This window comes from Oryctolagus cuniculus, chromosome 3, assembly GCF_964237555.1.
Source record: "Oryctolagus cuniculus chromosome 3, mOryCun1.1, whole genome shotgun sequence".
Taxonomy (NCBI): domain Eukaryota; kingdom Metazoa; phylum Chordata; class Mammalia; order Lagomorpha; family Leporidae; genus Oryctolagus; species Oryctolagus cuniculus.
In genome coordinates this window covers 160,130,008-160,157,064 of record NC_091434.1, presented here as the reverse complement: position 1 = coordinate 160,157,064, position 27,057 = coordinate 160,130,008, and the positions used below count along the sequence as shown (strand labels likewise).

General features: G+C 38.4%; 1 protein-coding gene across 2 annotated transcripts; it reads right to left on the bottom strand.

The window, feature by feature from the left end:
- Nucleotides 1–21,088, bottom strand: SPAM1 (sperm adhesion molecule 1). Of its 2 annotated transcripts, none has more exon segments than NM_001082672.2 (4): nt 1–787; nt 6,697–6,786; nt 7,481–8,641; nt 20,898–21,088. In NM_001082672.2, coding segments are annotated over 3 exon segments (1,584 nt in total). In that variant the 5' UTR covers nt 8,435–8,641; nt 20,898–21,088; the 3' UTR covers nt 1–247.
- Between the last annotated feature and the right edge of the window lie 5,969 nt (nt 21,089–27,057).

The following is a 27,057-nucleotide window of genomic DNA, read 5'->3' as shown; positions in this document are numbered from 1 at the left end:
TCTTGGCATTTTTATAACAAATTAAAAATAAAGATACTCATTTTCAAAAACATGGATTTATTCAAATCTTCACTTTTCTCAGAAGAAAACTAGTCCCCTATGTGCTGGTAGGTCTTCTAGTCCATCTTTGACAAAACTTATGCTATATGTTGCTTTTGAAACTCAAAGTAGAATCTTGATTATAAAACAGCATAGAACTCATTTTTTAAGATAATATCCAATGTTGTATTTCCTAATTGCCACAAGCCTATAGCAAATATTTCAAATACTGTGAATACATACATAGAACTAGGAGGCACCCACTGACATGTTTCCTAGGAAAAGGTAGAGACATGGTGGTAGACGATTTGATAGATGTAGTATTGCTTAGAATGTGAGCAACATCCTTTTTCTCTTTGGGAGCATAAGTAACGGCTTGTGGGCCTACATTGGTGTCTATACAAACATTTTCAACAGCACATACGTTAACTGTTTGAACATTGTTCATATCAGTTCTCTCTTTACAATTCAAGTTGGTATAACAGCTGCACTGAAAATTTTTGGAAAACTGCTCCAGGTCTGTAAGTGTGGGTTTTCCATCTACTTTGTACGTTCCATTGTTCCCAATTTGAATAGCAAAATTCCCTGGGTTCAGGTGAAGATAGTCATTTGAATCCCAGTTTTTCCTTGTACACACTCCTTGTTCCTGGCAAAGCACTTGGTTACACATTTTGGCTGCTAGGGTGACATTGATTAAATAAGGATTCAGTATATTCTTCATATAATCATCTAGGTTCAGGCAAGATTTCTATAAAATTATAAGATAAGAAGAATATCAAGAGGATAAGTTAGTTCACGTGTGAATTAATTCATTGCAATAAAAATTTTTAAAGGAATAATAAACAGAGTAAGAATTAGGAAGTATTGTATCCTTTTAAACTTAACAAGCAAGATTATTCCAACTTTTTTGGATAACTTTTTTTAAGTTTCACGTGTCATCTCATGCCACTGAATAAGTGATTCATTGATGCTTAACCTGTCCTAGCCTTGATCTTCCTCATTAATCCAAACAAATCAGGAAGACTGAATGGCACAGTTGTTAGAGTATGGGCTCTGGTGTCCATTTGTCCCAATCAGTCTCAGTTCCATTAATGACTAGCTATATGAACCTGGAAATCTTAAATCCTTCTAATCCTTCTAATCCTTAGTTTCCTTTCTGGGTGACATAGGTAAAATCCATTCATTTATCCTTCAGTTTCATCATCTATTAAAATAAAGATAATTTTGGAGCCTATCTTACAGGGTTGTTGTGAAAATCAAAAGATACAATGCATATACTCTCTCTCTTTTTTTTTTTTTTTTTTTTTTTTGACAGGCAGAGTGGACAGTGAGAGAGAGAGAGACAGAGAGAAAGGTCTTCCTTTGCCGTTGGTTCACCCTTAATGGCCGCCACGGCCACTCCCTGGCCACAGAAGAGAGCTGGCCTGGAAGAGGGGCAACCGGGACAGAATCCGGCGCCCCGACCGGGACTAGAACCCGGTGTGCCGGCGCCGCAAGTCGGAGGATTAGCCTAGTGAGCCGCGGCACCGGCCAATGCATATACTCTTAACAAAGGGCCCAGCATATTTTCAGATAACTTTAACCTCAATAAATTACAAATAAATGAAATGAATGTGACATTTGTCAGACAAGTTTAAACAGCATCAAAAAGGATTTCTAAATTACCAGCTTAAAACAGCTAAACAGACTCAACTGAGTACATTTTTTATATAAAATATCACAGAGTCAAATTATATGTGAATAATGATGACTTTTCTACAGCTCTGGCAGAATATGAATGATGAGTAGCTGAAATGATTCCTCTTAAAAGCAGTATGTTCTAAAACCTGAATACTGTCTTCTTAAAACATTGAAGATAGTTTCTTTCTTCATGATCAATAGATCCATGGAGTGAGCTGCCTGTGCTAGTCTTCACAGATCAAAGGAAGTGGGTGTCAGCAGGCAAGTCAAGGGATCTGGGCAATTTCTACTTGACTCTGTTTCTTGCTACCTTCTTTGAGGTTATAATGTTTATCATTTACATAAAAATGACATCCTAAAGATTTCTACAATTGAGTCCCCCAGAACCTATGCCTATGTTAGCTTACATGACAATAAATTTTGCAGATCTGAACAAGGGCCTTGAGAAGAATAGATAATGTTGAGATATATAGGTTGGTTTTATAAAATGACATGAATCTTTGAAAGTGTAGAAACTTTCCCAACTGAATTAGAAAGATGAGATGGAGGAAAAATGAGATATTCAAAGTGTACAAGGGTATTAGTCCACCACTACTGACTTAAAGATGAAGAAGGCCATGAAAAAAAGAATGTAGGGGCCTCAAGGAGAAGGAATGGCCTTTAGTGAATCACCAGGAAGATAATGGAAATCTCATTTGCTACAATACAGCTCTGAATCTACCAACATCCCAAAGGAGCAAGTGAGGATTCTGTCACAGAAAGGATTGCAACCCTACCTACACCATAATTTTAGCCCACTGGGACCCATGTTGGACTTCTGATATAGAGAATTATCAGGAAGTAAACTTCTGTTGTTTTGGCCAATTTGTTGTAATTTTATGGAAGCAAAGTAATAGAAAACTAATACACTATCCATCTTCTTACATGGCATTTAGAATAAAACTGAACTAATCTTTACTTGTATGCAGTGTGACCCTTCTTTCTCTTATCCAATCCTCCCACACCAATTCTATCATTTTATTTATTTTTATTTTTATTTTATTTTTGACAGGCAGAGTGGACAGTGAGAGAGAGAGACAGAGAGAAAGGTCTTCCTTTACCATTGGTTCACCCTCCAATGGCTGCCACGGCCGGCGCGCTGCAGCCAGCGCACCGCGCTGATCCGAAGCCAGGAGCCAGGTGCTTCTCCTGGTCTCCCACGCGGGTGCAGGACCCAAGCACTTGGGCCATCCTCCACTGCACTCCTGGGCCACAGCAGAGAGCTGGACTGGAAGAGGAGCAACCGGGACAGAATCCGGCGCCCCAACCGGGACTAGAACCCAGTGTGCCAGCGCCGCAGGCAGAGGATTAGCCTATTGAGCCACGGTGCCGGCCACCAATTCTATCTTACACACCATAGTTATTTCATTAGCAGGACAGGCTTCCCATGTTTGGGATGCTCCTTTCTCTGTTTATAGCACTGCAATTGTTTACATATGATTTGATCCCTGAATTCCTGCAGAGTTGTAAACCTCAGAATCCTAAGTTAATGGTACTAAGAGGATGAAAACTTAATCCTCTCATAATGTTCAGAGGTGGGGCCTAGTGGGAGGTATTTAGGTCATTGAAAGCATGTGATGAGATGGTAGTTTTTGTGAGAAAGTTTTATAAAAGACTGATGTGGGGGTCCAGCCATTCTCTCTGCTTCTTAGTTCACCAAGGGATCCTTTCTCAGCCTGCTCCCCACCATTTCCATCCGTTATCCTAAACCAAACCAATACAATTGCCTGACCTTGGACTAGAGCTGAATAAACCTTCACTCTTTACAAAGTTACTTGCCTCCAGTATCTCACTGTAGCAACAAAAAGCTCACTGATATAAGCACCTATCACAATAAAATGTTTTCATTGTTTACATATTGTTTCTAATCACTCACACGCTCCAAGAATGCATAGACTTTGTCAATATTCTTCAGCACTATTTTCCTAGTACCAAGTATATGTGAGAGTTTGTACAAAGATCAGATGATATTGCACTTGCTTACTCAAACCCCCAGAGATAAGATATTGCAAAAACAAAAGTAAAGAGAATGATTTGAGATTAGTTTACATAAAATATTATTTATGAAAAATCTAAAACTAGCTTTTAATGTAGTTTGATTTATTAGTATTTGTGTCTACAAGGGTACTTTAAAAAGTGTGTTGAAAAATATAATTGAAAGCCAAATTCATTTTGCATAAAAAATGTTTGACATCCAAGCATAGATTTTCATAATACACATTCTCTATAAACTTTTTGAAATACCTTTGTATATCTATGGTGTAAATGCTCCTATCATGGCCAATTTCTAGCTTCCAACTTGACATCACAGCATGCAGAATTGAGGTTGGTACACCACCCTTACACTGTATGGTAGTGTGGTATGGAGTGCTATGCCATTTGATAGTATTTCCTTTATAAGATGCAATAGATGTAAATAAACTCAGGTGCATAGACAATGCTTAATGAAGTAAAATAACTGATATATTGAGGCCAGCATTGTGGTTTAGTAGGCTAAACCTCCACCTGCGGCGCTGGTGTCCAATATAGGTGCTGGTTCTGTCCCCGCTGCTCCTCTTCCTATCCAGCTCTCTGCTATGGCCTGGGAAAGCAGTGGGGAATGACCTAAGTGCTTAGGCCCCTACAATCACGTGTAAGATCTGGAAGAAGCTTCTGACTCCTGGCTTGGTCAGGCCCAGCTCTGACCATTGCAGCCATTTGGAGAGTGAACCAACAGATGGAAGACCTTTCTCTCTGTCTCTCTCTCTGTAAGTCTACATCTAAAATAAATAAATAAAATCTTTAAAAAAATAATTGATGTATTGAGTATTTATTAATTTTCTTTTTTTAACTTTAAGCTTTTATAATTTAAGTTTTAATATTGGCTGTTTTTAACAGCTGATTCACAAAATTCCTGATAGAACAATCAGATCTCACAAGCTAAGACTAGTAGAACTGTCTTTGTCATACACCTGAGTCTAATAAAAGGAATGGAAAGAAGTGATTTACTTAATTTGTCTAGGTCAGTACTGGTAACTCCCAGGAACTCCAAGTGAGCCTGGAATTATCAATTTTTCAACTTGTCAATGAATGAGAGGAAGCATGACAAATAATTCATGGATCTAATGTTTACAAATTACATAGCAAAGGGGGAAAGTAATTATTGAATTCAAAAGTGAACATAAATTAAGAAAAGTAGCAGAAAAACATTGAACAAAGTCTATAGGGGACAGTTCTAAACAGTGTCATCAAATATAAAATTGTCATATTAAAGTTGAACACATCATCCTACTCATTGGAAGATTCCTGATTCATTCTTTATCACAGTTAAAGGTGGAGTTCTCAGTTCTTTCAGAAAGAAAAAAGGAAGTGGTATGTAGAATTTACAAGTGTTCCCTCATGAAATTAATGGGACCTTTGAAAGAAAAACTCATGGATTTTGGAAAACAAGTAAAACAAATTAGGAATATACTTAGAATTATAAGCCTAAAAAATTTTCTAATATATGGAATATTGTACAAAGGGGCATATTTATCTGACATTATGTTTTTAGTAATTCCTTCTTACTGCAGATCAAACCAGAGACAATAATTATTTTTTAAAAATAGACAAAAGAACCTAAAGTGACCTTGAAAGAATTTCACAAATGTGATGGCTGTTATGTATTTCCAACTGAAGTGAGAATACAGCTATTCTAGGAGGCCAGTGCTGCAGTGTAGTGGGGTTGGACTGTGACCTGCAGCACTAGCATCCCATATGGGTGCCAGTTTCAGTTCTGGTTGCTCCACATCCAATCCATCTCCTAGATAATGTTCCAGGGAAAGCAGCCCAAGTGCTTGAATCCTTGCACCCATGTTGAAGACCCAGAAGAAGCTCCTGGCTCCTGGTTTCAGCCTGGACCAGTCCTGGCGGTTGCAGCCATTTAGGGAATGAATCAGCAGATGGAAGATCTCTCTGTGTGTCTCTCCTTTTCTCTCTGTAAATCTGCCTTTCCATAAATAAAATAAATCTTAAAAAAAACCAATACAGCTACTCTAGATAAGTGATAAGGGATGAATATAATCCTCAAAAACATCTCTTCTAGTCTACAGTATAAGGTTTATTCTCTACAGCTCCTAGAATAGTACCCCAGGGCTATGAGTTTCACTTGACATTTTCCATGGCACATTTATCACTAATGTTGCCCATCCATCAGAGAAGGAAAAGTTCAACTCCAATTCGACAGCAATTATGACAGCTGCACTCTTGCACTCAGTCAAGAGGATTGAAGAGATGAGAACTAAAGATCCGATCTGGATAATTAAATGAGAATGGAAATAAAGGCAGAGAAATCTATATTCTAACCCCAAATACCATGTCTGAAAATTAAGATTGTAATCTTATTTTTGCAACTAAATAGCTATGTAGCCTAGAGAATTTATATTAATATCACTGAGTTTTTGTTTCCTTACTGGAAAAAAGTACAGTGTTTTTTTTTTAAACTTTGAGAGGAAGACACACAGAGAGAGAGAGAGAGACAGAGAGACAGAGACAGAGAAACAGACAGAGACAGAGAGACAGAGAGAGAGTGCTCCCATCTTCTGGTTCACTTTTCCAGCCCACAACACCTGAGCAGGAGACAAAGTCAGGAACCAGGAATGCCATCTAGGTCTCCCATACTGGTGGGAGAAACCAAATTTCTTGGGTTGGCAATACTGTCTCCCGATTTCTGCTTTAGCAAGAAGCTAGAGTCAGGAGTTGGAGCCAGGAATTGAACTGACATACTTAGACATGGAACATGACCATCTTAATCACTAAATGCCCACCTCACAGTTACAATGTTTTCTATCTTACAACTTAACCACACAAAGACAGATATTTTGAGTCAAACATTGAGAATTGACTATTACGTGCCAACCATATCACTTATTCCCTTAATCACCAAAAGCATTTCACCTACTTCCTACCAATAAAACTTACCATACTTCGTGCTAAAGTATGGCTTCCCCATACTACAATTCCAGAGGCCCCCAGAGCAACAATTTCACCAATTGTATTCACAAGGTCATCCTGGAAAATATGATAAAAAGAGCTAATAAATAAGAATAAAATGAAAAGGACAATAACACAAACCTAAGCAAGCTGACCCTAAGGTAGCAAATATTCCTCCACTGTTTACTTTATTCAGCCACTGCCTTAGTATAAAAAATTGGAGACTATTATTTTCACTACTTTTATTAACAAGAGAGCAGACCCATAAAAGAAAAAAAGAAGCTGGTTTAATTTATTATCTATTCTACCTAATCTTCCAAAGTCACTAAGAGATTGTATGATTCCTGTAAGGATGAAATACATTCTTGCTTTGCATTCACATGATGATGTAATGATGTAGAACTATTTGTGTTCTTATTTCTAAATAATGTTAAAATTTAATTCACTTCAAAAATGATACTGTTAGGGCTGGCGCTGTGATTCAGCTCTCTACTGTGGCCTGGGATAGCAGAAGATGGCCCAAGTCCTTGGGCCCCTGCACCCATGTGGGAGACCCAGAGGAAGCTCCTGGCTCCCGGCTTCGGATCGGTGCAGCTCCAGCCATTGCGGCCAACTGGAGAGTGAACCAGCAGATGGAAGACCTCTCTCTATATCTCTACCTCTCTCTGTAACTGTCTTTCAAGTAAATAAAATAAATCTTTTTTAAAAAGATACTGTCTTCAACACCATTTCTGGACACTATTTCATAGCCTTGATAACTTGATGTACTCACCTGAGAAAGGAACTGAAATATTTTATCAGTAAAAACTAGTCGAGTATACACAAAAATTGGAAGTGGGCTTTTAGCATTAGGTACTTCAGAAACCCTAATAGCTTCCTGTACACGATTACGGACAAACAATGCAGCTTTTGGAGAAGACTGTAAGCTGCTCTTCAAATAAACGGATGGGAAAAGGGCAGTGCTTTCCTTCCACAACCAGTCGAGATCATCATTTCTCTTCTTTTCTATATCAAAACAGATCCCTTTATAGTTGGGTTTATCATAGTTATGGTTGTAACAATCAGGAAAAAGATAATAACCCCAGAAGTGATTTGGCCGAAATAATCTTCCCAACTTTAAAGTCTCTTCCATGAAACATTTTCCTGCTTTTTCAAATTCTATTTTGGCTAGCTTGGTAGCTTCTGTAAGATTAATTTGTGGATTTTGTTGTTGAACCAACTCAATAGACTTAATCCTGTAAATATCCTTAGGCTTCCAGTTTCTTAGCCAGGTGGGCCGCCACTCTTCCCAGTCAATGACAGCCAAACCTACATTGTCTGTTGGCATATAATATAAAATGTCTTTCTTAGCTTTGTCCAAATGCTGTTGTAAGGGCCCCAGTTGGGGAATTCCTCCATGCACACTTACGTTTTTCGAATCTATATGAGGGTAGTAGCCAAGTCTATCAACATAGAATATTGTAATGCCTTGTCCTGTCTTGTCTTTTGAAGGACTTCCAAATAAAGAGAACAGGCTCGTATCTAGTGGTTCACCAGACTTTCCAAGACAAAGTTCAGTTGGGGCATTCCAGGCCCACAAAAAGGGCACATTTGGGATAACAGGAGGTGCTCTGAAATTCGCGGTCAAGCAACATGGAATCAGAAGGAAGATATACAGTATTTGGAATGCTCTATTAAACTCAACAGCACTTCCAAAAAAGATATGCTTGAATTTCAGCACTCCCATTGCAAAGAGTAATGACTATGGAAAACACCTATTTCTTCTTACTTGCTTTGGTTTACCAAATATTTTCCACAAGATACAAACATAGACAAAAGATAGTGCAATGAAACCACTTTGATTGTTAAAGAGGTACAATGGTTATGTTTCATTTAAATGTTATTCTTCTTATTTCATGTTTCAGGAATGTTTTGCAAGTTGCATCATCTGTAACTAAAAAAAAAAGTATGGAATAAACTGCTAAGATTATGCCGCCAAGAATGTAAGCTTTACCAAGTTCTTAACTTTAAGCACAAAGAATGTAATTCAATTTTAGAAGGTGAAAGACCTACTCCTATGTTTGAATCAATACAATTATTTACCTCTACCTATGACACAAGATCTATAATAGTTCATGTTTGTCTCATCTTCTGAAATCGTTAGTGGGCCTACAAGATGGGTGGAAGTAGCTATTTTGTGGCTGGCATTGTGGTGCAGTGGGATAAGCACTGGTGAACCTGGCCCAGCTCCAACTATTGAGGCCATCTGAGGAGTGAACGAGGGGAAGAAAAATCTCTCTCTCTCCCTCTCTCTTTTTCTCTGCCTCTCTAGCTCTCCTTTTATATAAATAAATAGATCTTTTTTAAAAAAAACATTTTTCCTCCTGCCTTCCCAGGTGTGCAATGCCTTACTAAAACCCCATTAATTAAAATAAATTCCAGTTGAAGTTTTTATTCTTATTGGAAAACCACTTTGTAGTAGTCTCCCATATATATGAAACAACTGTTACCAAATTGTGAAATTTCACCTTTCTTTTCTTTCCTTTTTTTTGAAAAGGTGACAATAAAGAAGGAAGGAAAAGTTACTTCTGCCATTTGAAAGTTTGGTTGAAACTATTAAACCTACCAAAAACTCTTAGCAAACGACAAGCACTCTTTGGAACACTGCTTAATCAAATCTTACAATATTGTACTCTCATGTCTAAAGTTAGTAAACCATTTAATAAAAACTTTACTTCTTTGTGTCTTTACTAAAAATGATTGGCTCTAGTCTAGCATTATAACAGTAATATATGAATTTTGGTCTTATTATAGTGCTTGATAAATGAGCACAAATTTCAATTGTCATAAAACAAAATATTACAGCAAATTTTGTGGTATAAAATGGTCTGAGCTAAGGAGAAGAAATTAAACTATGTATAATTCATCATTTGGTGTTTGCAAAAATTATCCACAAGAAGATATAATTAAATGCTCTGTTTATAGATGAAATATTCAGTATTAGGAGTAAATTAGAATTTTTCTTTTTAACCAGATTAGTAGCATGCTGCCATGTGAAGGTACAATGAGAATTTTACCACTCTTCCAAGGAATGTGTGTCCTTACCATTGCAAAAAATACATTCATGTCCATCACTGAAAAATATATTATTTTAATGAGAATATACCGTAAAATAAAATGCAATATTAAGAACCAGTATGATCTTTATTTTACAGGTAATGAATTTTTCATACATGTTTAGAATATGTGAAGATTTTCGTGGTATAAGCCCTTACAAACTCTCTTAATTGGGACCTAGAAAATCTTCACCTGAAGTAATATTGGGAGAAATAAAATTAACTCCTTTCAAATGCAAAATACCAACACCAATGCCTAAATGGCAGGGAGTAGGAGAAGGCAATGCCAAAGGATTCACTTCCCCTACATTTCAGGGAAGGAACAGGCTAGGTTTATTGGAATTAACATTCAAATCTAGTTTCCACATGGTCATTTTATATGAGAAAAACGTGAGAGGGCCAGCAATGATGCACAGAGAGTGTGACTGCTGCTTGCAAAGCCCCTGTCCCATATCAGAGTACCTATGGAAGTCCCGGCTGCTCCATTTCCTGTTCAACACCCTGCTAATGCACCTGGGAAACCAGCAGAGGATGAATCAAGTGCTTGGGTCCCTGGCACCCACATGGGAGACCCAGATAGAGTTCTAGGCTTCTGGCTTTGCATGACCCAATCTCAACTACTGTGGGCATTTGGAAAGTAAACAAGCAAATGGAAGATTCTCTCTCTCTCTCTCTCTCTCTCCCTCTCTCTCTCTTTCTGTGTGTGTGTGTGTCTTTGTCTCTCAATCTCTGTAACCCTGTCTTATAAATAAATAAATAAATAAATAAATAAATAAATATTTTTTTAAAAATAAGCATTGGAGGGTGAACCAACGGCAAAGGAAGACCTTTCTCTCTGTCTCTCTCTCTCACTGTCCACTCTGCCTGTCAAAAAAAAAAAAAAAATAAGCACTTCTAGAATTCAAAATTGATTGAATAAAATATCTCTTATTTAGTGAGACTTTTCGGATAAGCCTTGGGAACAGAATTGGGGAAGACCTAGAAGTTTGCATTTAAAATAACATCTTTCTTTAAAAAAAATATAAGAGAGAACCTAATCTCCATAGAAAATTTTAGCTGATTAAACCTCACATAACCTCTGGCCTTATCTTTCCATTAGAGTACATTTTAAGCATCCTCCATCTGAAAATCTGAAATCTGAAATGCCTCAAAACCCAAAAGCTTTTGATTGTCAATGTGATGTCACAGAGAATTCCACACTAGGAAACTTTATTTCATCCATAAAGTTATTAAACATATTATCTAAAATTATTTTCCAGCTACATGTATAAGGTTTGAATGAGACAAAAATAAATTTGTTTAGATTAGGGTCTTATCCTTAGAATATCTCATTATGTATATGCAAATATTCCAAAATTCAAGATTAAATTCTTTTCAGAAACATTTTTTTCACTCAAAATCAGGTAAGGGACATTCAACCTTTTCTACTCAATTTATACCTATTAAAGTTGCATCCTAATTGTCCCTGTTGCCCACAGTGTGGATATCTGCTTCTTAAAGCACTTTTGCTAAGGCTCTGATATACTAAGTCCCAACACTGGAACCTTCCAGGAAGTCTGCTTTCAAATGCCAACCACCAACCTACCATCAGTAGTATCAAGGCAAGAAATGAGCTGGTTCCAGTGTCTTCCTAGAACATAAGCAAGTCATCGGCACCCCTTAAAAAACTCCACATTTTCTCTTTTTTTTCTTTTTTTTAATTTATAATTTCTTTTTTTATTTAATAAATGTGAATTTACAAAGTGCAACTTTTGTATTGTTGTGGCTTCCCCCGCCCCAACCTCCCTCCCTCCCGCGGCCCTCCCCTCTCCCACTCCCTCTCCCATCCCGCCCTTCATCGAGTTTCATTTTCAATCACCTTCATATACTGAAGATCAACTTAGTATATACTAAGCAAGGATTTCAACAGGCTGCACTCACACAACTGCACAAGGTATAGGGTATTGTTTGACTAGTAGTGTTGTTTTTAAGTTTCATAGTAAAACACATTAAGGACAGAGATCCTACGTGGGGAGCATGTACCCAGTGACTCCTGTTGTTGATTTAACAATTGGCACTCTTATTTATGACGTCAGCAATCACCCGAGACTCTTGCTAGGAGCTGTCTAGGCTATGGAAGCCCCTTGAGTTCACCAACTCTGAATTTGTTTAGTCAAGGCCGTATCACAGTGGAGGTTCCTTCCTCCCTTCAGAGAAAGGTGCCTCTCTCCTTGATGGCCTGTTCCTTCTGCTGGGGTCTTGTTCACCAGGATCTTTCATTTAGATTGTTTTTTGGCCACCGTGTCATGGCTTTCCATGCCTGTGAGACTCTCATGGACATTTTAGCCAGATCCGAATGTCCCAAGGGTTGATTCTGAGGCAGGAGTGCTGTTTTGGGCGTTTGCCATTCTATGAGTCTGCTGTAAAGTGATAAATATAAATACACAACCGATCAAAAAAGATAGGGTAAGTGTCGAAGAGATTTCACAAATAAGACCAGTGTAAGCAAATAATGAAGGATAGAATAAAAGGGAGAGAATGATCCTGCGGGGGAAGCAGGACACATTTTCTCTTGAAATAGATCCTGAAGCTTAAGTTTCGAATACCTTTAAAGTAAAATTCGTATTCCTTTTGTAAAATAATTTTATCACCAGAACATATGCTGGCTAAATCTTTTGAGCCACAAATCCCATGTCTGAGGGAAATCCAACATTATTTTATAATATAGATCAGAAAGCTATGTGTAGATATTCACATATGTAGAAATTCAACACTACATATTGTAGCATCTAGAAAATGAGGAAATACTAAAAGCAAATTCAAAAGTCAAAGATGAAAAAAATTATGTAGACATCAAGCTAGTTATAAAAACAGTGTAGCAAAAAAAAGATGTAAAGTATTTTACTATGTGAAGTACCATGTGAATTAAAGTATGAAAATACACACTATAAATTGTGTCATACAAAATCATGTAAACACATGCTTAAAGAATTTTTAACAATTTAGAAGTATGAAATATTCATATTTTCTGAGCATCTATTATGTGTACTTTTTTCCCACATAAATTTGTTTTTTTTTTTAACTTTTATTTAATGAATATAAATTTCCAAAGTACAGCTTATGGATTACAATGGCTTCCCCTCCATAACGTCCCTCCCACCCGCTACCCTCCCCTTTCCCACTCCCTCTCCCCTTCCATTCACATCAAGATTCATTTTCGATTCTCTTTATATACAGAAGATCAGTTTAGCATACATTAAGTAAAGATTTCAACAGTTTGCTCCCACACAGAAACATAAAGTGAAAAATACTGTTTGAGTACTAGTTATCGCATTAAATCTCAATGTACAGCACACTAAGTCCAAAGATCCTACATGAGGAGTAAGTGCACAGTGACTCCTGTTGTTGACTGAACAAATTGACACTCTTGTTTCTGGCATCAGTAATCACCCTAGGCTCTTGTCATAAGCTGCCAAGGCTATGGAAGCCCCCTGAGTTCACCGACTCTGATTGAATTGGAATCCCCTGGTACATTTCTAACTCTACCGTTTGAGGTAAGTCAGCTTGAGCATGTCCCGAATTGCACATCTCTTCCCTCTCTTATTCCCACTCTTATATTTAACAGCGATCACTTTTCAGTTAAGTTTCAGCACTTAAGAAGAATTGTGTATTGATTACAGTATTCAACCAAAAGTATTAAGTAGAACAAACAAACAAAAATACTAAGAGGGATAACATATTAAGTTGCTCATCAACAGTCAGGGTGTGGGCTGATCAAGTCACCGTTTCTCATAGTGTTCATTTCACTTTAACAGGTTTCCCTTTTGGTGCTCAGTTAGTTGTCACCTATCAAGGAGAACAAGTGGTATTTGTCCCTTTGGGATTGGCTTATTTCACTCAGCATAATGTTTTCCAAATTCCTAACAGGGATCACTTTTCAGTTAAAATTTAAACACCCAAGAATAATTGTGTGTTAATTACAGAGTTCAACCAATGGTACTAGAACAAAAAAAAATACTAAAATGGATAAAGTATTACATTGTACATCAATCGTCAGGACAACATCATGCTGAGTGAATTAAGCCAGTCCCAAAGGGACAAATATATGTTCTCCCTGATCAGCGACAACTAACTGAGCACCAAAGGGTAAACTTGTTGAAGTGAAATGTACACTATGAGAAACAGTGACTTGATATGTGTACTTTTTAAAAAAAAAAAGATTTATTTTATTTATTTGAAAGACAGAGTTACAGAGAGAGGTAGAGACAGAGAGAGAGGTCTTCCAACCGCTAGTTCACTCCCCAGATGGCCGCAACTCAACAGGCTAATCCTCCGCCTAGCAGCGCTGGCACACCGGGTTCTAGTCCCGGTCGGGGCGCTGGATTCTGTCCCGGTTGCCCCTCTTCCAGGCCAGCTCTCTGCTATGGCCAGGGAGTGCAGTGGAGGATGGCCCAAGAGCTTGGGCCCTGCACCCCATGGGAGACCAGGAGAAGCACCTGGTTCCTGCCATCGGATCAGCATGGTGCGCTGGCCGCAGCGTGCCAGCCGCGGTGGCCATTGGAGGGTGAACCAACGGCAAAGGAAGACCTTTCTCTCTGTCTCTCTCTCTCACTGTCCACTCTGCCTGTCAAAAAAAAAAAAATCTATAACAATTCTAATGGCAAGATGATGGTACCTAGTTCAGTTCTTAATTCCATGGAGCTAACCCATACAGAGACTCTTGATTCTGGAGACAATCTGTGATTCTCTGGAGGGAAAGCACTTGTATGGAAATAAGGCATCTGTTGTGGAAAGAATAGCAAAGAATTAAACCAAGAAATTTGGCTCTCTTGTTGGACTTTTTCTATTCTGATTTGCACTCTTTTGCTTACCTATATTGAATCTTCTCTCTTTGTATTACTATCACATTTCCATGAAAAAAAAAAAACATAAAGTATAAGGAAAAAAACACTAAGCTGGGAGCCAACCCTGTGTCTCAATGAGTTAAGCTGTCCCTTGTGATGCCCACATCCCAAGTTGGAGAGCTGGTTCAAGTCCTGGTTGCCTCACTGCTGATCTAGTTCCCTGCATGAGAAAGCAGAAGATGGTGCGAGTGTTTGTACCATTGCCACACACATGGGAGACTCAGAGGGAATGTCAAGCTCCTGGCCTTGCTTGGCTGCTTCTGTTGTGGCCATTTGGAGAGTGAACCAGTGGATGGAAGATCTCTGTGTTTCTCTCTTTGTCACTCTGCTCTTTTCAAATAAATAAAAATGAAATTCAAATATCATAATCTTCCCAAAACATTATGTTGTATAACTTAAATATACATAATTTAATATATTTTTAAAAAGCCAAATACCTTGTATTCCAAAAAAGAAGAGTATACAAATTTATGATGATGTCCATTCCTAGCCAAAAGAGAAGCTGAGCTTTAAATCTGTGCTAGAAAAATAATTGCTGGCATCAAATTTTATTTTGTTCCCACTTTTTATTTGAGAAACTAGATGATAGTTGGATAAATGATTAGCAAGTCAGAAGTATACATCGGGGCCGGCGCTGTGGTTCAGCGAGTTAAAGCCCTGGCCTGAAGCACCAGCATCCCATTTGGGCACTGGTTCTATTCTTGGCTGCTCCTCTTCTGATCCAGCTCTCTGCTATGGCCTGGGAAAGCACTGGAAGATGGCCCAAGTCCTTGGGCCCCTGCACCCATGTGGCAGACCCGGATGAAGCTCCTGGCTCCTGGCTTCGGATCGGTGCAGCTCCGACCGTTGCGGTGCCAGCTTGTTATAGATTTTGAATACAAATTATTACAAATATAAAGGTAAAAATTTCAGAAATAAAGGCAAATACAGATAAAGGCAAGATTATAACCTTGCTGAAAGGAGTACCTAACATTACTGAAGGGGTAGGAGGTGATGGAGAGAGTTCCAACGTTTAAATCATGGGACTGACTTTGTGGTGAGTAGTTAAGCCACCACTTGTGACGCCAGTGTTCCATCTCAGAACGTTCTTTCAGGTTCTGCTGCTCTGTTTCCAATCTAGCTTCTTGCTAATGCATCTTTCAAGGCAGCTTGGGCCCCTGCCATCTACATGGGAGACCTGAATGGAGTTCCTGGTTCCTGACTTCAGCCTGGCCCCGCCCTGACTATTGTGGGTATCGGGAAGTTAATCGGCAGATGGAAGAGATATCTCTCTCTCTCTCTCTTTCTCTCTGTCATTCTGCCTTTGAAATAGAACAAACAAATTTTTTTTTTAGAAAAGGCTTAACTCATTCATAATCTATAGTCTGTAAAACAGCTCAAACATGCTCAAGGCATAGTCACAATACTAAGCAAATAGCACTTGACATGAGGAGAATAATACTGAAGGTAAGTTTTGAATCCAAACAGAGTTTTGAAAAAGATAGAGACCAGCACAATACCCCATGAAGCAAAAACCATGCAACTTTCTTCATTAAACAGAAAAATTCACATGGGTTTTTAGGAAGGAGATTGTGAGCTAGAACCTTCTGTAGGAAATTTCTTCCTAAGCTGTGATATTTCATAGGTAATTTGGTAAGAAATAGATATCATGGCTGGCGCCGCAGCTCGCTTGGCTAATCATCTGCCTGCGGCGCTGGCACACCGGGTTCTAGTCCCGGTTGGGGCGCCGGATTCTGTCCCGGTTGCTCCTCTTCCAGGCCAGCTCTCTGCTGTGGCCCAGGAGGGCAGTGGAGGATGGCCCAAGTGCTTGGGCCCTGCACCCGCATGGGAGACCAGGAGGAAGCACCTGGCTCCTGGCTTCGGATCAGTGCAGCGCGTAGGCCATAGCGCCATTTGGTGGGGTGAACCAACAGAAGGAAGACCTTTCTCTCTAACTCTGCCTGTGAAAAAAAATAAAGAAAGAAATAGATATCATAAACTTTCTATTTTTAAAAGATTTATTTGTTTATTTGAAAGGCAGTGTGTGTGTGAAGGAGTGAGTGTGTATGTGAGCCTAAAACTCCATCCCGGCCTCCCACATGAGTGGCAGAGGCCGGACCACTTGGATTTCTTCTGTTTCTTTCGCAGGCTCATAAGCAGGGAGCTGGATTGGAATTGAAGTAGTCAGGACTGGAACTGACTTGCTGGCATTGCAAGTGGCATCAGCTTAACCCTCTGTGCCATAACACTGGTCCCAGATATCATGATATCATACATTTGTTTCTATAAAATAAGTTAATGCCACCTTAAATAGCATTATATCAATTTCTTTTTCCTTTTTTTCTTTGTTAATATTCTCATTATTATTATTATTCTCTCTGGGTTTCTTTTGCTTTCACCTTAATTTTGTCAGTATTGTCCTGGATATGTTATGAGTGGCATAGAATTCTCAAAGCTAAAGAAATTGCTTATCTTACTTTGCATAACTACTACCAGGCACAATATTCTGCCAGAAAAACTACTCTCAACACTGAAGAAGTTCATCATAAAAAGGAGCCACATTACATAATTTCTAATCATTTTTCAGAAATGCATACATTATTTGCCCCACTAGGCTATGCTATAAAGAAAAAATGATCACTTACTTTTGAAGTAAAATTTTTAAAGTTTTTCCCTAAGACATCAGTAAGTCAGAAGTTGATCCAGTCTGATAGCTTTGCAGTTTTTAACCTGTCAGATGAGAAAAGGCAGGCCTTTGCCCAGTCAATTAAAGAAAGACTTAATCATATTGATATGTTAGTGTGTGATGGGGAGCAGAAACGTGTGTGTGCTTAGTGTGTTGTGTGTGTGTATGTGTGTTTTAATCCAAGCAATTTCAAATGCCATGGCAGAGAAGATAACAAAGATGGTAAATTAACATAAGAATGTTATAAAATCTTATTAGCATTTGAAGTGAGTTTGAATCCAATGGTAAAACCAAGTCCTCTTGCTGTTGTATTGATTGCTAAGCACTTTGTTACATTAATGACAGATTTCTACAGTGTCACACTGATGAAGAATGAACTTTAAGGCACTTAAGAATGCACAGTATTTACACTAACAGTAAAAATAATTTCTCCTTACAAAATAAATAAATAAGAATTCATATTTTCAAAATTATAAAGAAAGTCACATTTGATATTTGTTACTATGGGAAAATACTAGTTTTCGAATTATGCTCCTTTTCCCTAGGATGGAAAGAGAAAGGAGAAATAGAGAGACAAATAAATAATGAAATCCCTCAAGAGTAGTTCCTGAACCAAAATTTTTTAGTTGCTATGGTGGGACATACAGATATACTTCATACATGTTCAATTCATGCAGTAAATTTGTCTATTCTACTATAACCAGGAAATAATATATCTAAGAAGCTGAAAAATCATCATCTGATTAAACTTGAATTCTAAATATTGATCCTCAAGCCAATCAGATTGATATGCAGTAAAAATGTTAATACCTTGGCTTTTAGAAATGAATGATACCTAGGTACGAAGGGTGTTTTGTTGAAATTAATAAAATAATTTATCTTATTCTTGGAGGAGAATTACTCTGATAGAATGTAAATACCATTCGGTATCCAAAATCTTTGTAAGAACCCAGGGCTAATTAAAGAATATTTAACAAATAGAACTTTAGCTATAGGACTAGATTATTGCTCAATTTTCAGAGACACTCAGTTTTAAACTCCACAGATACATTCTAGATGTGCTCATTAAATTTCACTAAACTCAAAATCATGGCCAACGGTAACACTTGAACATGAAAAAGTTTAAGCATAACCATCAGAAGCCATGAAGTTATCCAAAATATAGAGCTAGCAGTGGTTAAACCATACAAAGCAGAAATTTTCGAGAAAAACTATTCCAATAGGAGAAATAAAACCATGGCTTAGAACTGTTTTTAATACCAAATAAAACAGGGAAAATTGGTAATTTATAGCCAAGAAGCAGGGTGAGGGTCAGCAGAAGCTCATTAAGGTGAAACAACAGAAATAAAGTGGGGATTGCAAACAACCTGACCTGACTTGATTTTGCTGAAGACAGGCCAGGGTGATCAGATATTAACTGGGAGATGTTGGAGGATGAAGAGCCACAAGATATCAAACACGGTACCATGTGGAAGATGGGGAATTCTTGCTAAACCAACTCAGAGGGATCCATGCTAGTAAAGGGCCTTAAAAGTTTGAATACAGAAGCCCAGGGATGGAGACCTCATCAAGAAGAATGCCCAGATGAGCCTGGATAGAGTCTGGTCAAGGAGAGAATCTTTGTCAGTCCCTCCTCCTGCCCAAACTAACCCAGTCAATTAGTTAATTAAATAAATGAACTTGATGCACTTGAAATTCCAGTAAATTCAAAATTATGGTCAATGACAACACTGTAGAATACAGATGCACAGCAGAAACCAAAGTGTATCATCCAAAGGCTACAGAGCTCAAGCATTCTTCAGACAAGTATGCCTTCTACTGCCAAGCATGAGGCTGACACACCCAGGTATGACTGGACAGTAGTAACTGAAGCAAGACTTGAAGAGCTGCTACATACAAGATGCTTATTATAAATATCATAGCTTTACTAGGGAAGCTCTCTGCAATGCCTCTTGTCTAATCCCAGGCTGAACTCAGTCGTGCTTGGCTTTCAGGCCAATCCTGGTTCTGTGATCACAGTGCTTAGCTTCCTGTCACTGATAAAAGCTGATACTGTATTTCTAGGGAACAACAGGGCTAACAGGGCTGTTAAATATGCACATGAAAATGGATTCACCTATCCTTTTTCCACCCAACTTATAAATTTTATCCCAGATCAATATTACCAATAATCAGGCAAATGTCTCACCATACGAAGAAAAGCAATTGGGTACATAAGATAACAAACACTTTTCAGATGATTCATACATTGAGTAAAACATACTTACTATAAGCTCCTTATATTTATATACTTATTTATTTACTTTTTGGGTCATCAGATGGACCATATGTGCAGTTAAGAGAGAACTGAGAAACTAAAAGACAATTGGCTTACCCTGGCAGCCAATTTCTGATCAAATTATTTCCCAGTGCACTACTTGTAAATATCACCAAATTTCTGGAGATAATCAACATATGCTCAGGAATCCTCCAAGGCCCAGACTGTCCCATGATACGCCAAATTTATTTATTTATTTACACTTTATTTTTCACAAGTTTGGTGAATGGCCGAATGCTATCCAACTAGATGTGTTGACAACAGGACGAGGGTAAAGAAATTAAAAACTGAAAGTTTTCCTAATTTTTTCAGATGAATCAGATGAAGGAACTCATTTTTCAGCAGAAATAACCACTTCCTTGTGAAAAGTCCGGGAAGCCCCTAAAAATTTCATACTTCACTCATCCTTAATCATTACGGCAAATGTAATGTAAAAATCTGGAAATGAAATGAATTTCAGAAAAAAAAATCTTTCAAGAAACTGAACTTAATGGCTAAAAGTATTACCTTTGGTCCTAATAAAAATGTCAAGTTCTCCAATCAGGGGACAGACAAACTCCTTTAGAAATAGTTTTTGGCCACTTTTATCTACTGATTTTTTTTTTAACTTTTATTTAATGAATATAAATTTCCAAAGTACAGCTTATGGATTACAATGGCTTTCCCCCCATAACGTCCCTCCCACCCGCAACCCTCCCCTTTCCCACTCCCTCTCCACTTCCATTCACATCAAGATTCATTTTCGATTCTCTTTAGATACGGAAGATCAGTTTAGCATACATTAAGTAAAGATTTCAACAGTTTGCTCCCACACAGAAACATAAAGTGAAAAATACTGTTTGAGTACTAGTTATAGCATTAAATCTCAATGTACAGCACACTAAGGACAAAGATCCTACATGAGGAGTAAGTGCACAGTGATTCCTGTTGTTGACTGAACAAATTGACACTCTTGTTTCTGGCATCAGTAATCACCCTAGGCTCTTGTCATGAGCTGCCAAGGCTATATTTTAACATTTACCATTCCTGGATTGAGTAAACAGTATGGAGACTTGAGTGAGCAATTTGCCTTGCTAGATACAAGAACTAACTAGTTTACTTAGAGCATATTAAGTAATAACACATGACACCAAAAAGGTGTGGCCTCCGTCAACTCACAAACTTTGTTCTTTTTTAACCAAAAGATCAGATAGACATCCAGATTTTTAGAAGAAAGCATGTACTGTTACCTTGCTGGGACTGACTTCACGAAGTACTACCAACCACCTACACTGTCATCAAATTATAAGAAACTCCTCCTGGGTTCATGGGAACCACAATAAGCTAGAAACAGACCACTGCTCCCAGGACACCAGAAGACCATTCCTACTGATGACTGCATAACAATACCAAGATTCTAGAAGCAGATGACATCACAAAGTACACAGCTTTCCTCAAGATCATAGACTGAGAAACTTGATTTTCATCTATTTCTCAACTTTTAAGTCTCTCTTCACTGAGAAAAGAAAATGGAAAAAAACTTCTTTGTAAATAAAACTTTCCCTTTCCCTGTTTTTTGAAAAGTTGACTGCATATTACATATCAACCTAATCTGTCTATGACCTTCCACTAAGTTTCCCTTTTAATCTGTGTCTCTCTCTTACAAACCTTACTTTTTTGTAAACATGTCAGGCACAAACCTAATTCCTCCTTCAACAAGTTTTCCAAAACCGGGTCTTATTAACCAATCAGTCTCAGTGCTGATGAACACCTACACCACGTGAAAAAACCTGAAGTTGTTTTTAATTCCTGCAATGTATACAACTGGTAAAGTAACTATATGGAAGATGGATAAATGAAGTGGTATAGTATCTATGAGCAGAAAAACTTCATTCTTCCCTTCTTTCTAGTAAGTTCATTTGGTCTGGAAAAAACTATAAATCTCAAATATTGTCCTTTGCTCAGGTGAAAATTTTAGAAGGGATTTTTCCCCTTTGTACTGAAAAAAGACATGGTACCAAATCCTTCGTGGTTGACAAACCAAAACAATAATGGAATCAATTTATATGATTTGATTATACCAGCAGCACTCTCAAACCTTCATGAAGGTCATAAACTTCTCTAGAATAGCCTTTTATGACATAAACTTTTGCCAAATCTCCAAATGTTTCTTCTGATCACAGAAAGTCTTGCATGAGCTGGGGTAGAGCAGCTACTTCTCTAATCAAGCTACCAAACTCCATAATTTTGGATGCGTAGACTCAAACTCCAGACTGACTTTGTTAGGTGACAAAACCAAGCCTTACAGCTCCCAAAGCCGACTGTTAGCTTCTCATGACAAATAGTTCACATGTTCTGCTCTTACTAATTAACTAATTACATGGAAAATGGAGATGTGCAACTTCCATGATCCATGACAAAGGTTATGAAACACACTGGACCTGGGGACTTCAGGGTTCTACTCTGATCTTGTCCATGAAAAATTATGATCTTTCTATCATATGTGGAAAGAAGCTATAAAAGGGGCTCCAACCTAAACGGTTAGGACATTGCAGATTTAAATACCTAGTTCCTTCTGTCACAAAAATACTCCCCCTCAAATGTTAACCAAATTACAAACTTGGGCTCCTTTATGAATAAGAAAATGCCACATAAACATGTCAAATAAGACTGCATAGCACATAAGCTGTTATTGCTTCTCCACATCCTTTTTAGTGCTGAGGACCTTATCTTCAAGTTTTGAAACAGAAGGTTGGCAAAGGCAATCCTGGATCTTTCCACAGTGATAGAACAAGAGTTCAATACTGTGAGAAGTAACTATTCAGTTCATTTTCTTTTTCTTTTTTTTTTTTAGGATTTATTTTATTTGAAAGAGTTACAGAGAGGTAGAGACAGAGAGAGAGAGGTCTTCCATCCGCTGGTTCACTCCCCAGATGGCCACAATGGCCGGAGCTGCACTGATCCAAAGCCAGGAACCAGGAGCTTCTTCTGGGTCTCCCATTCGGGTGCAGGAGCCCAAGGACTTGGGCCATCTTCTACTGCTTTCTCAGGCCAGGGCAGAGCGGGATCGGAATAGGAGCAGCTGGGACTTGAACCGGCGCCCATATGAGATGCCGGCACTTCAGGCCAGGGCTTTAACCTGCTGCGCCACTTTGCTGGTCCCTGGGTTCATTTTCAAATTAAGGTGTTTAGCTGTGAGTAGATAACTAGCTCGCATAATAGCTTGCAGATGTGTGGAAAGTTAACAGTAGCTAGCCAGCATAACAGTGAGTTTACATGCACCTGAAAAGTTCTTAGGCAAACAGGATGTTAGGAGTGGCCAAAATAGTTAAAGCAAATGCCAGGAAGATTCTAATATCATGGTACCCAGACAATGAGAAATTGGGGTAGAGATCTGCTTACTAGGGAATAAAAAAATAATAAATAAATAAAATAAATTTTAAAAAATAAAACTGCACTGATTGTGCTGGCCCACCAGGCACCCGACCTTGCAAAAGCATTAGTAAAATCTCACTTTCACTGCATTTCCTGAATCTGAGTCCGTCCTTTAATGGGACATGTGAGGTTGTTTCTCACAACTTGGGGTCTTTTCTGGGATCTGGGTGCCTGCTGGAGTAGGGGATCTGGCAGAGGGGGAGATGCATCCTACGGAATTTTAGTTGGCCCTCTCTGTCCAGATACCCCATCTGCCTGCTGAAGCCACAGAAAAGCCTGAGACTGTTATCTGGAAGGCAGAAAAAGGTGACACAGAAGAAAAATCTGATACTGTGGTAATTAGGCAACCTTGTGCGTGAGCCAAGGTAGAAAAATGGAATTTCAAGTACCATCTAGGTGGTTGGGTATTCTTGGAGGTCGAGTGTGTGTGAACAAAGTGAGTCCTGTGATGTGCAAGCAATTTCCAGCAGGAGGAGGTTGAGTTCTCAGGAAATCCACAGGGGATGTGCAAGAAATCTCCATTATAGGAGCTTGAACACATACGCAAGAAACATCCAATGGCCGAAAGCGGGGAATGAGTACACAGGAAACCAAGACAGGGTGACAGGTCAAAAATGGGAAGTAAAAAGTCTAGATATAGGGAAGGGGTAGCCTAAGAGGTTCCCTGTGACATTCCGCAGATAGTATATTGGGGAGAATGTTAAGGCTTTGGAACCCTTGGGCTCTTGGACTAAGGACAAGAAAAAAAAAAGAAATTTCTTTTTATTTGTCTCAGATTTGGTTCAGATAAGTACCAGGAGAATGAATAGGTAATAGGGCAGTTAAATGAAGTCACTTTTAGAAGAAAAGTTGGAGCAAATTTAAGGACTTTTATACCTGGACTGAAATGATGTCTCAAATGAATATCTTATTCATAGGGGAGTGATTAGGAGGGCAGCTATGGCCATTTAGGAAAAAGAGTATTCTTCTGGTCCTGGATAGGGAGGCTCGTTGGCTTGAAAAAGATTTTAAATGTTGACACCAAGTAAAATAGTAATGATCCCAGGGATGGATCACAAATGGGGGATTCTCAAGGAAATAATAATTCAAGTAATCAAAGAATACATTCCCAGGTCACTAAATGTTCCCAAGGCATTTGAAATTCAACAGGAAAAAGAGGAAACCCCCTCTGCTTTCCAAAAAAGATTAGAGATCAAAGGAGGAAGTACTCTGGACTAGATCAGGAGGACTTAGTGAAACAAGGACTTTTAAAAGTTAATTCTATAACCAAGAGCTGACTTGATATCACAAAGAAATTACAAAACATTGATGAGTGGCATGAAAAGCAAAGACAAAAAGCAAAAATCATGGTTTCCTCTGTATATCAAAATCCCTGCACAAAAAGCGGGGAAATCCCAAATTTCAACAAACAGGTAGGAGAGAAATACAGGGATATTGGAGCTGCCAGTTTTTCTGTGACTACCAACCAAGAGGTTACAGAATTCTCCAGAAAAACTCATGTGAATGGGGAGAGATTCCAAATTCCAATATTAAAATAAAAAATTATGCACCTGAGATAGGAATTAATCTCCTATGCTGAGATCTGATTGTGAGATTAAGTTTAGGGAATAGAGATGGGGCAAATAAAAGTAAAAGAAAAGGGTTTAAGTTTGTAGAAGTTAAATGCTGTGTGAGATTAGGTTGAAGCTTAAAATTCAAATAGCAGGATTACCTGATCTTCTAGCTCTTTTTTCATGATACTTAAAATATTTTGTCTTTTAGACATAAAATTTTTACTGATATTTCTACAGTTTACAACTTTTAGGTACGAAAGCTATAAACACAAGAATGTTTTCTTGTTGATGCTGATATCAATGCTAGCTAAGGTTTTTCTGTGTTTTTGTAACTAAACTAAGTAAAGGTTTCATTTGCTTTTCTGTTGTAATTTTTGAGTCTTGATTGTTTGGGAAAACTGAGTTTTACATGGGTTGTTTTGGCCAAATGGTTTGATATAATGATGTCAAATACATGTTGTACTTATGACGTACATAAGTCGAATACATGTTGTGCTTCTAACATCCATGTGTGCAATGCAATCTTTGGAGATTATGGATGTGTGGGAGTCTGTATCATCACTAAGCACGTATGTGGAGGGTGTGTAAATACCCAAGGTAGGAAGACTGATCATTCCTCAGGTTAAAAGGACTCCTTGCCCAGATTCCACCTCTTGAGTCCACGGTGCCTCACTTTCAACCCAGCAACTTGGTGCTGATTAACACCTGGAAGGAAGACAAGCTCTGATCCAGTTGTGAAGCCCCTGTCAAGTGCTCCTGACGACTGGAATGTCCTTACAAACTGTTGAAAAAGACTGGTAAAAGAGATCTGGGGCGGGGAGTGCTTAAAAGACCAGTGGGAAGTGCATGTATCACTCAAAGAGCCCTTAAAAGTGACTCTGAGAAGTTTAACTATGGATTAGCTCAATCCTTAAAAATTACTAAAGAACCGTGGGGGAAGATCTGTCAGGACTTAAATTGAGACAGGGTACAGAGATGTGAATGCCTGGGTAAAATGGGTCAAATTTTCAGTACGAGCCCTCACTTTAGCCACAGGTGCTTCTGTTTCCCCTAGGATGGGATACCCATCCTGATGCATACTAGCTCTATACCAGGATGAAGAGACAAGAGGAAACAAGACTTGTAAAACCCTGTCATTGCTTTTCCACACACTGCAAAGGTCAAACTCCAGCGCAATGACCTCTTTCTCCATAGGGAACATGAACTATTCTTCTGGGCTCTCCAAGCAGGGAGCTAAGTTCAACAAACTGTGAAAGAACTGTTGACACGCACTTTGAATATTACTTGTGAGTATGACAGCAGTAATTACGGAGCGTTCCTTCTACCCTAGACTGATGTCTGGTGGTATTGTGGAAAGAGGAACTTCCATGTCCTATTATCGTCCAATTGGACTGGGACTTGTGCTTTAGTTCAACTGTCCCCTTCACCCTGACATTCCATAAAATACCCAAAGGTAAAAAGAAAAGATCAAAATAAAAATGAAAATGAGACCAAAAATTGTAAAAAGAAAAAAAAGAAGAGATTGTGAGAAGTTAACTTTGGGTTCATTTTCAAAGTAAGGTGTTTAGCTTGAGTAGACAATTAGCTAGCATAATAGCTGGCAGATGTATGGAAAGTTACCTGTAGCTAGCCAGCATAATAGCTAGGTTACAAGCACCTGGAAAGGTCTTAGGCAAATAGCATATTAGGAGTGGCCAAAACAGCTGAAGTAAATGCTGGGAGGATTGCAAACCTTTAGTACTCAACCAATGAGAAACTGGAGGAAGACATGCATACTAGGGAATACATTTCTTGATGAAACTGCCCTGGATGCACTGGCTCACCAGTCTCCTGATCTTGTAAGATCATTTATAAATTCTCATTTTGCTGTACTTTCTGAGTCTGAGACTATCCTTTAAGGGGACATGTGAAGTTGTTCTTCACAAATACCATGAAAATATTGAGATCACTTTAGTTTGAAGTTAGTAGCTTAGTTCTGTTGTACTAGAAAATTGTTGAACTCTAGGTAAGCGATTGCCCAAAAAAGAAACAGCTTGTGTAATCACACTTCTATGTGAATTGGATGGGATAAAGTGTCTAATTTATGCCTTTTAACAGAAAAGATTAACACTACCCATCTGATAAATGAGGCTCCACCATTTTATTCGACTGCTCTATTCCTAGAATTGGAAGATTACTTTAATGGGATTGGGAAAATGATTCTTAGATTTGCTGCATAGTAGTTTCCCTGTGCAAATGTCTTACCACTCAGTTACTAACCTGATTCTTCTCTCTACAGCCACCAGTTTAGCTTTTGCTATGAGATATTTATGGTAAAGTTTTAGATAAAGGCTACAAAGGGATTGGTAAGATGTCACCCAGAATGCACAACCGTGGCATGTTGTTAACTGTGACATGAAGGTGATTGAGCAGGAACAGATGC